The following is a 13,654-nucleotide window of genomic DNA, read 5'->3' as shown; positions in this document are numbered from 1 at the left end:
TTTTTTCCGAAAAAAAAATATTATTTCTTATCATTGGGAATTCGATTTTCTAGCAAAAGTTGGTGTTGCGTTTTTTTTCTTCTTTTTACTTTTTTCCACGTCTCTTTTCTGTCGATCGTTGGTTGTATTTTCTTTTTTCTCCAGTGAGAAAATTTTACTACCGTTGAAAAGGAACATTGTTTGCTATTTTTATGGTTTTTTCTGTTGTTTCTTTAACTTTTCTTACACAAACTCACTCACTCGTATAAATTAAACTATAAGACTTATAGAACTATTTTTCCCATAGATCACAGTGTGCTTGGAATAGAGTGTTTTTGTTTATAATTGTTGTATTTTTTCCGTCGAAAATCTTCTTTATCCCCTTCCCCCTACCCCCTTTACTTATGCGTATTCTTTATCGTTTTTTCTTTCGAATGCAATTGAAAGAGGAGATTGAGAAAAAAAAGAAGACGAAGAAAAAAAACGAGATGCGCTCTTGCTTTCTATCATCCTTCCCGCCTCCGGCTTATCCAGCCGGCGAAAGCTGAACTTCACTTAACTCTCTTCTCTTCTCTCACTGACTGAAAAGCAGCTTTCTTCTATTTGACGATGTCGTTTCGAGAGAATTTCATCTCACAGACGTTCAAGTGTAATTTATCTTCAATTCTACAACGCTTTGGTCACGTTGCGCGCACGTATAAGCATGCTTACTGCCTGCCTATGTTGCTTTACTATCGAAATTTTTACACTGTGCTTTTTTGATTGTCGTTCGTTGTGAAAAGGTTATTCAAATTGAAAGAAAAAAGCAGCAGTATTCGTAGCAGATGACAGGATTTTGAAAATGAAATGATAATATTATTTTGACAGTTTAAAAGAAATTTTTATTTTTGATAAATTATCATTTTCAAATTGTGGGCACTGGCAAAGGTGATGGTGATAAAAGAAATCATGGACAATGATGAAAAGTTCGTCTTTGACATTTCAGCAATTACAAGGAAGAAATTATTCTGCCTGTTGCGTCTGCGATACAGGTTTGGCTTTGATTGGCCCGATTTTTACTTTTTACTTTTCCTTTTCCTTTTTTTTTCATCATCCCTATTTCTGTATAGCATTTTCCAACAAACAAACAAGCAAAGCTTTCTCCACATCTGACTGACCATCTGAACTGCTTCTTCTTCTTCTTCTTCTTCTTCTTGTTGGGATAGTTCTTTTTGAAATTTTTATTTTCTTTCCTCAAATTTTTTAATATCAAACGACAATTTAAAGCGTGTAGCGATGAAATGCTTCTGCTGACACACTGAAGAGATAATGTCTTCTTGATTTTTTTTCTTCAATTCAAGCTTCTTCGATGGATATTGTTTCTGTACTCTTCTGTTTGTCATTCATCATATATGCGTATATGCTTATTGGTTTGTCCGTATATTTTTATTTGTATGCATGCATGCATCACGCATATTGCAAACGTGCCATGTTCAGGTCTATTTTTACACTGTACTTTTATTACAAGTAGAAAAGAATGGTGTCCGTGTTTTGCGGTTTTTGATTTAGGTCGCAGCGAGCACTTTTTCAAACATTCAAGATTAAAAGTTCTCGTCTTTGGGCTGTGTAAAGTTCGATGAATCAGCAGGTTCTTTATTTCATCAAATTCTTTTCTCGTTGCTTTCTTATCTTTGAGCTCAATCTATTCACCACCACCACCACCACCACGCTGCGAACAAATTTTCAGCTCTCTCTCTCTCTTTCGAACAAACATCACTTTCTGCTTGCTGGTAACGATAAACTGCTTATTATACTGTTTTTCACCAATATTTCTCAATATAATATTCTGTATATTTATTTATTTAATTTTAATCTTTTTTTTTATTTGCTATTATTCAGGAGATGGATGGCAAATATTTTTCCAATTGTAATCATTCATTTTCTCATTCATTCATTCATTCATTATTAATTTATGAATTAATGAAACGTGAACAAGCCTGTAGATATAGATTTAGATACATTTATAGATAAATTTATCAAATGATGATTTTTCTTTGCGATTATTTTAAAAAATTTAAAATTCAACAAAATAAGAAATATTGAATATAATCGCGTTATTGTACATCATATTCGTGCATGTATACGTATAATGGACACATGGTGCGTGCATATTTTGATACGTAGCTTAACTGGGAAAGAAAGAAAGATTTAACGAAAGAGATTAGTCAACGAGAATTTGATTTCATCATTTGAACTACTTTAGATTAAAGGTTGAGAAAATAATAGCGTGTGGGTTTTTTATTATTATTTATTCAAGTTACGATGACGCAAGAAAATGCTTCATGCAAATGGCAGCTTTTTATCAGAAAAAAGTCGGATATCACTGCACATTTACTTGGTGACGGTTTTTGCTGACAGTTGAATGAAACATCACTATTGCCAATGTATTTGCTTTTGAATCTCGATCAACTTGGTCAACAGAAAACTTCTTAGCTGTATGATGGTAGTAGCGTTGTGAAAAGCTGTCTCTCTCTCACTGTCTGTATTACGTCTTCTGCACGTCTATCTGCGTAACGTTTTTAACTTTTCTCTCTTCGCGGGTGGGTATCTTAAATCTGTTTATGGTTCCGTGGGCTGCAGTATCATTTTCTGCACAACTTTGTTTCACTGTGCAAATAATTGTACAAGTGATTCAACCGAGATTAACAGATGTCGGCTTGTTGTTTTTTTTTTTACATTGTTAGACAAATTTACGACTTGAATTCCTATTCACTTCCTCTTCTGAACCGTCCGTCTAATGCGCAATCTATAAAATCGCTGTTTCTCTTTTCCAATACTGTACTTTTTGATACTGTAGCAAAGCTGTCAAGAGATTGTTGTTGTGACATACTTTCATAAAAGTGCATCATCATCCATTTGTGTACATTCTGCTTTACTTTTAAAGTATTCATTTTCTTTGTACAATAACAAGTATTCGCGCATATTGTGTTTTTTTTATATTAGTATGTTATATAGGATTTTTGTTGGTCGAAATTTTCAGTTTTACGGCAACACCTTATTACAGTTTGAAAATAATGCACACGATATTTTGTGTTTTTATCTGTGCTAATTTTTGTTCAACTTTTGTGTTGGGAAACTAGCTGTTGTTGCTTTTACTTTTCCAATTTATAATTGATATAAACGAGTAAATGTAATAGAAATAAGATAAATAAATAAATAATTAATTATTATGTGTAGTTATGATGAATAATTTTAATTTTTATCTTTTGTTTAATGTAAGAAAATGAGACGATAGTGAAGAATGATGTTTTTTTTACTTTCATTTGCTAGAGTTATTAGTTTTGGTAGCTGGAAAATGCACCCCCCCCCTATCAATATCTGTCCATCTATCTGCACTGTTGTTTGCTGGCTGTTTTCGCTTGACAGCTTTATTGTCGAATTGGCACGACGTGTCGCTGCAAGCTCTTTGTATGGGCATGTGTAATATGCGTGCGTGTGATCTTGTGTAATTGTCGACATTTTGATCTTTTCACGAGTTTTTCGAGCAGGGAAGGGGGAAGGGGAGGAAGGGAGTAGCGTGAAGCCGTACAACATCCGGTGCCTCGTGGAACGACGAACGTTCGTCGATTGTTTGTTTATTTGTTTGGTAAGCGCACACACATCTAGACATTTTCGCGGATAAAGCGTAAAGATGGCAGTTCTTGTATTAGCAAAGGTAGGTCAATCAGACGTTGTTGTCGTCGATGACCGATGCTGCTTTAGTCGCGCCCAACTGCTCTGCTCGCCTGCCCGGGTCAACGTACTGGGCGGCTTTTCACTACTGCTGTTTGTAGTGTTAGTAGTTGTTGATTGGTTGGCCTGATTTATCCGGCCGACCTTCTACAATGTACAGTCATCACCGGTCTGGGTCCATTGTCCTCGGCTTTAATTTGGATTTTTCCATCCACTACTTTATACTAACTAGTACCGGTTTCTGTACAATTTACTGTAAAAGAAGAAAAAGCAAACTGACATATAGAAAATGGTTTTTTTTTCTCTCTCTCTCTCTTTCTGAATATGCTTATCGATAGGTGAAGGTGAGTTGATGCTGCTGATATTTCCTGTTATATATACAAAGTGCAATGCAAAAGGGTGGAGGAAGCTGTTTAGAAATGTAAAATGGAGAGGGGTCGTTAGCAGATTACGATCGAATCTGACGAAGACAGGAACGTCGGTCGATAATTCATCTGGATTCAGCCCATTCTAGAGCCGGATCAATTGATCCGGCTAGCGGATCGATAGGCTTGGATCGATGGTGCAAATGAGCGAGAGAGGTGGACGAAGAGCAGAGGGGCCGAATAAATTGGCTCAGAGCAAAGAAAGGAAGCTCATATGTGTACACTTATTCATACACACAACTCATTCTCAGTCACTTTCTCTCACTCGCTTACTTATATTATTCATTCACTTATTCCTTTTTCTGCTTCTCCTCTTCTTCCGTATGAACATTAGCCAATCTTGTACCAAGTATAGCTGCAGCATGCCGATGCTTTTTATCCTGTTCTACTTTTGCCGCTTTAGCAGCTTGACTGATTGAATTTGAATTTACTCATTCATCCATCCATTTTTATTTTCAACATATGGATGATAATGACAACGTTGGTGCAAATTTTTTTTCCTCCTGGTCATACGACAATACCAATAACTGTGATAAATAATACCATTACTCTGACGTTAATTGTAATAATAGTTCTAGCTCTAGGAAAGCAATCTGTTCAAATTTAAAACTAGGTGCATACATCAGTTGTTGTGTGTGTACAAAATTCAAAAAAAAATACTGAAAAACAACAACTTACAGCTTATATCAATCAGCTCGACAATAACAATTTTTTTTCTGCTATTCAATTTAGCGTTGTATTATCGTGTGTGTGTGTGTGTGTGAGTGTTGCATTGTTGGAGTAGTATTATTGTGAAATTGTTGTTATTCTTTTTCACTTTAAAATCAATTGAGATTATTTTAAAAAATTATCTTACGTTAAAGCATAGATGGCATAGATGTGGTGATTATTGATTACTGTTAGCTTGATGTTAAATTTAGATTTCATTTTTCAATGAATATTCCATGTTTTTTGTTAATTAGGATAGGTATAAAAATGTATTCTTTTGATTATTATATATTCAATCAGCGTTTGAAAATATTTGAAAGAGAATGATGATCAAAAGCCACTGGTGGTGTGATATGATTTTTCTTTCACTTTCGTTTTTACTTGCTATTCATTGTTGACAGCATGTGAAAATTGCTTAACATCATCGATATCTTCTTCTTCGTATTATTCTTTCTCTTCTTATTCTTCTTTTTCTTCTATATCCATCGTTTTGACTAAACGGCTAGGAAAAATTGGTTTTCCAAAATATTGGCAATTACTGGTCGCTCAGATTGAGCTTTGTTAAGCAGTATGTGTTTGTGTGTGTGCAGATAGATAGATAGATAGATACACACGGCTTTGTTGAGTGTTGTTTGCTTGTTGTCAGTTTTACTTATTTTTCGTATTTTTGAGCGGAGGTGAATGAAGAAGCGCTATTTCGGCAGGAAACAATCAATTAATTAAGTTGCAACTTAACCGAGATTTTAGTGAAAATTTTCCTCGCAAAATATTCCCAAAGTCGATTGTGAAGTGATTAAAAAGTTTTCAGTTAATTTTCCATGCAATTTTGAAATTAAATTGCAATTTTTCTTTTTGTAAAGTAAAAATGAACAAACTGCAAAAGTGAGAATTGATGTGGATTTTTACATTTATTATTCAATATGCGATGGGATCATTCGTGATATTATATTATATTATAGTATAGTATACTTTAATGTAGTGTAGTGTAGTGTAGTGTATATTATCTAGTAAATTTATATCCCTGTTGCATTTGCAAGGTTGTTTGATTTTTCGTCTGGTCTGTAATTGGGTTTTTGGAATGCGGAAGAATAGAATACAAGCGCATTCGTTCCCATTAGTGAGAGATTATTTTTTTTCAGAACTGTCATTTTGCCTACTCCACATTTTGTATTCACTACTTTTGAAAGCATTTTTTTGACAGGATTTTTTGAAATTTTGAATTTTCCAAGGGCAAATTTAAATTTCCTTCACAAAATTATCATTGAAAACTATCAAAAGTTATCAATGTCATAATATTCATTTTATCCAACTGTACAGACAGATTAGATAAATAGATAGATAGATAGATAGATAGATAAATGTGATGGTTTTTCTTCTTTTTTTTTCTCCTTTTCTTCTTGAATTCACAGTTCATTGTTGTCAAAAATAAGTGGAAACAGAGTTGAAATTTTGAATGATAAAATTTTTTTTTATAAAATCATTTTTCTTTATTATTTTATTTAACGTTTGTTAATGTTTATCGAATCGGGCATATTTATTTGATGGCAATTAGTTAACTGAAATTGTTTTGTTTTCAGAAATGTAGTTTACAATATTATTTGACATTGATTTAGTGAACGATGATGGATGGTCGTTGTGGCATTATAAATAATTAATTCAGTTGCACAATTTTGCTTTCTGTTTTGTTGAATTTCTTGTATTCGTACAATGTAAGTGTTTTCTGGTCTGTGTGCTGAAATTCAATTTTAAATTTTCATGCAAAATCTGGTTAGCTTTCAAAAATAATCGTAATTGATTGTAGCAGTTCTTTTATCTGTTTGCTTTTGGGCATTTCTGCAAAATGCGTCATGCATATAGATAGATAGCATTTTTATAGCAAGACTTTTTTTCTACTTTCGAAGCACGCATGTAATGAGATACGCTTTGTTTGATTGACAATAGTAATGATAATAATAATAATAATCAACGCGGATATTGTTACTTTGTCGATCTACATATACATATATATATATATATATATATATATATGATTTCAACTAATGTGATGATCAAAATTGAATACTCTGTTTACTTACAGTTGAAAAACAGTGCAGTGTTTTTTTAACTTTATTTGAATAATATATTTTATTGAAATGTAAGTATATATATATGTTTTTTTTTTAATTTTTAAAAGGTAAATGAAAAGTGAATGATAAAACTGTATGCTTAGAAAGATGTTTTCATTTAAAGAAGAAAATGAAAAAGGGCAGAAAAAAGACGGTGGCGTTTTGGAGGATTTTTGCTGTTTAAAAAGTAGGGAGGGTGAATGAAAAGTTTCCAAGAGAAAATATAAAGCCTGAATGAAAGCAGGAGAGGTTTTGAAGGAACAAGCGGCAAGATTGAAAAGAGCAAAAGATGATGATTGAAGAGCGACAAAGAAGAAGAATATAGGCCGCTGAGCAAAGAGCATTGTGCATGCGCAACGTCGGTGAATTATTACATATATATATATATTTCGTTTGTTTGATTTGGCTTTTGATATATGTGATTGGTTGATCCTCAGGCTAAACTGCTTGTAAAATTGTAAAAATTGTTACAAATTGAAGCGCGACCCAAATTCAAGCTGAAAATGTGCAAATAGAATACAGACAGCAGAATCATACATGCATATCTATATATCTATCTTATGCTATATATTGTTTTCCGTATATATACATGTATCTGCTGTATAGACGGTGGTGAATAGTGAAGTAGTAGGAGTAGAAGAACAATTTTCAACTGGTTGCTTGCCGCTTGGATAGACAGACTGATTGAGACACAACCCTGGCAGGTGAGAAAGAACATCGTAGGAACAAGATTTGTCATTGGTGATCGTGTCATCCAAGAGAGAGAGAGCATCGAAAGCACCGGTTTGAAGACCGGCTTGAATACCGCTGCTGCTACTACTAACTATTACTACGTTTAATACTGCATTTGTCGAGTTGGTCGATCATTGCAACGTTTTCCAATTTTGCCAATCGACCAACTGCAGTTGATTTTATGCAATTTGATCCATCCATCCATCCATCCATCCATCATCATCATGATATACAGCAAAATAATCAAGCATTGCATATTTGCTGCTTTTACAAAAGAATGAGAAGAGAAAACTGTATTTTTTTTCTTCAAATTATTCAACTGTCGTTGCTGTTGTTGTTGTTGTCGTCGTTGTGGTTTCTGTATCGGGTAGTTTAATCTTTTTCATTTTTCTGATGTGTCAAGGCTAGATGTTTCTGACGACTGCAAGGCTCAAGGACAAGCTTTCGGTTTTTGGGATAAAAATGTTCGACGATTTAGCTTGGCCCACCTGCTGATTGACTGGTGGACAAACTGGTGCACATGTTTGTTATTTGTGGGTGAATTTTTGAAAAATTACCAATTTTTCCAAATTTATTTCACCAACATCATCATCATCATCATTATTGACCACATAACAATTGATCAGCAATCTCGGATTTGAAAGCGAATCGAGCTTTCATGCTTCGAGCGGGATAATGTTGACCTGATAGATAGATAAAATAGGATTTGCGGTCAATGCACAGCCCAGTTTCCAAGACGACGGATTATGGAGGATCATTACTTGCTTGCTTGCTTGCTTGCCTGTACTATAGTAATCGCAGAGATAGAGAAAACTAGTCGTCTACTCCACCAGTGTTGTTCATAAAACACCCATGCACAATTGTTTCAGCTAATTTGGTTAATACTACCTACGATCAGGCTGGTTTTTCTAATTTTTCTCATTTCGCATATTTTAATATTTTTGTATTACTTTTTGTTTCAAATAATTTTATGCGCGTTTTATGATGTTTACGGGCCTTTTTGTTCATTTTCATTTTCCTTCTCCATTTGTGTGTACGACGTATAAGCGAATTATACGTATGCATAAGTTCATATATCTATGCATATGTATGCGTGCGTGTGTGTGTGTGTGTCGATGAGGGAAAGAGAGAGGGAGTGTGTGTTTCTCTTTCAACGCCGACTATGACTGGCCAAAATAACGACCGACGATCATCATACATCGCATCCGATTCGCTGCCACGCGGGCGGCACTGCGTTCGTTTCTTCCCAAATGCTTGTGTTCTTGTTCTTCGGCTTCTATCCGAATCCTCCTCGGTATACATATGTAATTTTTTTTTGTTTACTCACTCAGAGGGTACTATTTATCACACACCTGTATGCTTTGTTTTTTTTTGTATTTTCTCAGCATGATCATGATCATCATAATTTTTTTTATTCATCGTCGTCGTCATTGTTGGTCGGTTGGTTTGCATTTTAATATAAATACTGACGCGATAATATTCTTCTCGTCATGCGAAAGTTTTATAATGATAATAATGAAATAATAATAAATTAATCATTATCTTTGATGGATTTTAGTGTAAGTTGGACGCGTGGTGGAGAAGCGAGAAGAAAAAATTTATCTGCACCGAAAATTAACCAACCAACCGGTGCTGGTGGAAAGTCCAACGGCAGACTGATTGAGAAAAATCGTCATTGTGTTGTTGTCGTCACCGGCTGGCTAGTCAGCAGAGCAGCAGCAACAGCCAACAGCAGCAGCAAGAGCAGCAGCAACAGCGAACAGCAGCAGAACATCAGCATTAACAACACATACACATACACATACACACAAATATACATACATATACACGAGAAAAAGGAGTCAAAGATATAGTATATTTGAAATTGAGGAAGAGTAGTTGGTGTTCAGTGTATTGTGCACCTTGCCGGCCAAGGTGGATTGGATCGTTTGTATTGGATCCAAAAACGGCGTAGAAGAAGAAGAGAACAGAAATCGTTCAACATCCCGCGTATACATATTGGACGACGGCCATTTTTTTCTTGGACAAGAAATTTTTTACAATTTTGAACAAGAGAAAGCTACCAATCAAGCCGGAAGCAGCGGCGTTGTGCAGTCAATACCGCCACCGCCGTTGTGCAGTCGTTTTTGAAGTTGGAGCACGAGGAGGAAGAAGAAGGCGCCTCTCGGCCGGCGATGGCCATGTTTCCAATTCGCTGTGTGGTCGAGACGGTCGCCGATGGTCAGTGCATCAAATGTTCTGACTCTGGAGCCACTGTGCTCGTGGACTCTTACGCGATTGTTTCCGGCTTCACGCAGTTGTCCCAGCTCGTCGACACTGTGCTCGCAGCACTTGGATTGCAGCATCTCAGCTACGGTGCCAAGGGTAAGTTTGGATTTTTGTTCATTTCAATCAAACTCTGGTTTTTTTTTAACTTTCATCTGTAATGGGTATTCTTATGCAAATCGAGGAAGGCTTAGCCTTGTAAAGGAATGATAGCATTATATGTAATTTTGTATGCACATACGTGCATCTGGGTGCTTGTGTTTATATATATGTATATATATATATAAGCGCGTGTGTGGTTTTATCGTTTTGTTCGAAAGTGCACGCGTATCCGGCTAGCGTCCTCGTGCACCTATTCAGGGTCGACCTTGAGTGAGACCGGATCGACTGGAATTGTTTCCCCGATTGTAAATCGTGCATTCATCCCTTGTGCAACATTTATTTTTTTTCCACCGAGCTTATTGAAAAACTTTAATTTTTTTTTCTGTTCAAATATACGATGCTGTTGCTTGGTTGAGCAGAGAGCCAAAAGAACGAAAAAAAAGCAAAGTAGCAAAAATATACGAAAAGCAAACGCACACAACAGGAGTAGAAAAAGGGAGAAAAATTCGTTTTTTTTTGCAATATAGTATAAGTAGCCAAATAAACACTAGTAGCACAGGGAAATGGACACAGAAATAGAAATAAGAGTGAGCAAAAGCCTTGCCCATATTCTCTCTCTCTCCATTAATAATAATAATAACCTACCCAGTATTCGAAAAGAAACCGGTGCATTTAGAATTGCATGTTGGTCGACTGTCTGTCTGTCTGGTCAGCTTAAAGGCGAGATCTTGTAAACAATGTCAGCTCGACCAGTTCCATGGCTGTCACGAGCATTTGTCAACTTTGTCGACGGTTATTGTGTTCCTGCACAACTTCAGCTGCATGTTCCTTAACCATTGTATGATTATCGTCATCATACTGTTGGAGAGTTGCAATTTAATTGCAATTATTTATTTATTTCGTTTTTTTTGTTCTTCAATTGTCGAAATTTGATAGATTAGAAATGATATCTGGATATTGCTTGCTTCATTTTTTTCATTCTAAAACATGAGGGGTAATTCGATGGTCTGCAAATTTTTGGTTTTAGTTTATTATCATTTTTTGAACTGTACGTATAATTTTTTATTTGATTTATTTTTTCCATCTGTTGCTTTCTTCTATTACCACCAATGTTGGAAATTTGGTTTTTTTTTCTCATTTCTTTCTTATTCATCGTCATATTCTTCATCTTGTTCTTCGATTGACGACGACCTTTTAGCCATCTTTGACCTGTCTGACCTTGGATGTGATGGCAATGCCTTTATTAGACTGGAGTATTGCTTTCCACATCCGACGACGGATCTGGATAACCTTGGTGATTTTTAATCTACGTTGACCTTGCAAAAGCGATACTGATTGCACGGACTGGTGCACTTTTGGAAAATTGAACAACAGAATAATAATGAAAGAGCAGAATATTTATATGCCCAAAGTATAAATATTGTTGGTAGTTTTTGGAAGATCTTTTTTGCCATATTTCATTTTATATTATATTCAGTTGAAGAAATTTTTCTTCTACAATCAGGTAGACTGAGAGTCAAGATATGGAATAAAGGAAAAGTGGGGGTGGGGGAGAGAAAATTAGAAATAAAACACAGTCCGTTGTGTGACTAAAAATGGAAATAGCATTTCCAAATTGTTGCATTCACAAGCAGCTAGCAACAAACAAACGCGGAATGCGATAAATTTTCTCCAACAAAGTTTTGTTGAACAGAGAGAAAGAGAGATTGAGAGACAGCAAGCAGCCTACACAACGAAGTAGTTTGTCTTTATTATTTGGATGAAAGATGGTGAATGGGGGGGGGTGGAAGATTTCATTATTCATTCATTCATTCTTCTTCTTCTTCTCGTATACAGTAAATATTTAAATTTTTTTCTGAAAAAAATAATTATTAATTATACACAAATTGAGCATTCTATATTTTCCATCTTGACGCTTTTCTGCATGCTTTCTTTTCCATGCTCTTCTTTCAATTTTCCATTCCGTCACGAAAAATAGATAATCATCTCAGGGTTACTACGTCGAAATGAATTTGTTTTCTTCATTTTGAAATTCTGATTTAAGCAGAATATTGGAATTGAAAGTTTCAAAAAAAAATTTTTTTTCTTTTTAAAGAAAATGTAATAAATTAATTAATTATTTGTATATTTTATTTTTCAAAGTTTCACTGAAAAGATCAGTTTTGGAATATGGTTCTTTTACATTAATTATATTTTACGTCATCGTGAATCAGAGGTGTAACCTTTCGCGTAGTTGGTTGAGATTAGCTTTGCAGATAAAAAATTACTATATATATATATATACAATTTTTACAAATTTTTTAAAATTATTTTTTAATTTGAATATATACATCGTACGTATGCTATAATCACCTATATTGTGTGTGTGTGATGCATTTGGGAAATTTCCATTTGCATTTTCAGTATTCTCGTTTCGTTAAGCGGCTAAAATATTTCAAATTGTACCTTTTTGTTTAGTTGATGATACGTTAGCGACTAGTTTCTTGTTATTCTTCTGGGCAATCGCTTGTAAAGTTACGTCGTCCTGTTTTTCTAGTTCGTAAAATCCGTCATTGTACATAGTTAAGAAGTGGAATAGGAAACGCAAAATTTGTAATTAGCAACCAATCTACTGAACAATTTCGTGCTCACTGTTTACATTCGAATTGATTTTGATCTAATAATTTAATATCGAATGACAAGTGGTGATTTTACAATAATTTTTTCATTTGTGTGTAAAATTTTTGATGAATTATTCAAATTTCTTCAATACGCAACAAGAGGGGTATTCTACTGCGGATATATGGTATGCTGTTCGATGATGCTTGATTTTGTCACTTTTATACAGAAATGGAAAATGTTCAAACTCAAACTAACAACGTATTGTATTGTTGAACAGCAAAGTAAACAAGTAGTTCAATTTCTAGCATGGAAAATCACTTTGATGTTGTGTCAACGTTTATCTTTCATTTTATACGTTTGATCATTTCAACTATTTGCCTTTTGGTACTATTTGGGCATTTATTGTACTGATCTTTCTTGTGCTTATCAATCAACAAATGACGACCCGCCTTGACGACAAATCAAACTTGTCCAACGATTCCGTATCGAATTTATCACTTTGTTGCGGTGGGCGATTAGTTGGTGTATACTTTGAAAACGTGATGATGACCATATCTGATGATGTATTCCATTTTACAGTCAGTTGGATGGTTGGAAAAATTACATTCTATACCATTTGAAATCTTTTTTTTTTGAAAAATATTCTCATCCATTCATACTTACGTCCTATTTACGTGATATCTGTTCCGAATGTTCCATTCAAGAAAGATTTATTTAAGCTGAGAAAGTTAATTAATTTTTTGATTTTACTTGATATGAGATTCTTGTTTTTATTTCTTTCTTCTTCTTCTTCTTCTTCAAGAACAACAACAACAACGAGAAGGTTTTGCATATCAATGCTTATCCGTTTTGGAATTTGTGTGAGCGTCAGGCTTTGACAAACAGCTTCGTATGCAAAATGATCTCAGTCAACTTTATTCAACTTTGGATAAGTTGGATAAATTGCAAAAGTGAAAATTAATTAAATATGCTTTTTCGTCGCAATTTCATTTTTATCCTCATAAAGGCACAACATATGTATTACAT

At 34.5% G+C, this 13,654-nt stretch overlaps 2 protein-coding genes across 2 annotated transcripts; one reads left to right on the top strand and one right to left on the bottom strand.

Annotated features, from left to right (window-relative positions):
• Positions 1–7,491: 7,491 nt before the first annotated feature.
• Tsp_06959 (hypothetical protein) lies at positions 7,492–7,916 on the bottom strand. Its single transcript, XM_003380764.1, has 2 exons — positions 7,771–7,916; positions 7,492–7,744 (listed from the first exon to the last, which is right to left on the bottom strand). Exons 1-2 carry the CDS (start codon positions 7,914–7,916, stop codon positions 7,492–7,494), a joined length of 399 nt encoding a protein of 132 aa, XP_003380812.1.
• Positions 7,917–9,207: 1,291 nt separating this feature from the next.
• Positions 9,208–10,301, top strand: Tsp_06958 (hypothetical protein). The gene is given in 5 exon segments (XM_003380763.1): positions 9,208–9,339; positions 9,365–9,512; positions 9,530–9,649; positions 9,716–10,028; positions 10,214–10,301. 5 exon segments carry the CDS (start codon positions 9,208–9,210, stop codon positions 10,299–10,301), a joined length of 801 nt encoding a protein of 266 aa, XP_003380811.1.
• Positions 10,302–13,654: the final 3,353 nt, after the last annotated feature.

Source organism: Trichinella spiralis (genome assembly GCF_000181795.1).
Source record: "Trichinella spiralis strain ISS 195 chromosome Unknown Scfld2, whole genome shotgun sequence".
NCBI lineage: Eukaryota > Metazoa > Nematoda > Enoplea > Trichinellida > Trichinellidae > Trichinella > Trichinella spiralis.
The sequence above is the reverse complement of the archived record's forward strand: the minus strand, read 5'-3'. Positions and strand labels throughout refer to the sequence as shown.

Excerpts from the sequence above, each read along its gene's own strand:
- Tsp_06959 (XM_003380764.1), bottom strand. The coding sequence starts at position 7,916 with ATGCAATGCTTGATTATTTTGCTGTATATCATGATGATGATGGATGGA. Across the intron at positions 7,745-7,770 it reads CGACCAACTCGACAAATGCA|TAGCAGCAGCGGTATTCAAG; the intron begins GTATTAAACGTA and ends AATAGTTAGTAG.
- Tsp_06958 (XM_003380763.1), top strand. The coding sequence starts at position 9,208 with ATGGATTTTAGTGTAAGTTGGACGCGTGGTGGAGAAGCGAGAAGAAAA. Across the intron at positions 9,340-9,364 it reads TTGAGAAAAATCGTCATTGT|TCAGCAGAGCAGCAGCAACA; the intron begins GTTGTTGTCGTC and ends CCGGCTGGCTAG. Across the intron at positions 10,029-10,213 it reads AGCTACGGTGCCAAGGGTAA|CGCGTGTGTGGTTTTATCGT; the intron begins GTTTGGATTTTT and ends TATATATATAAG.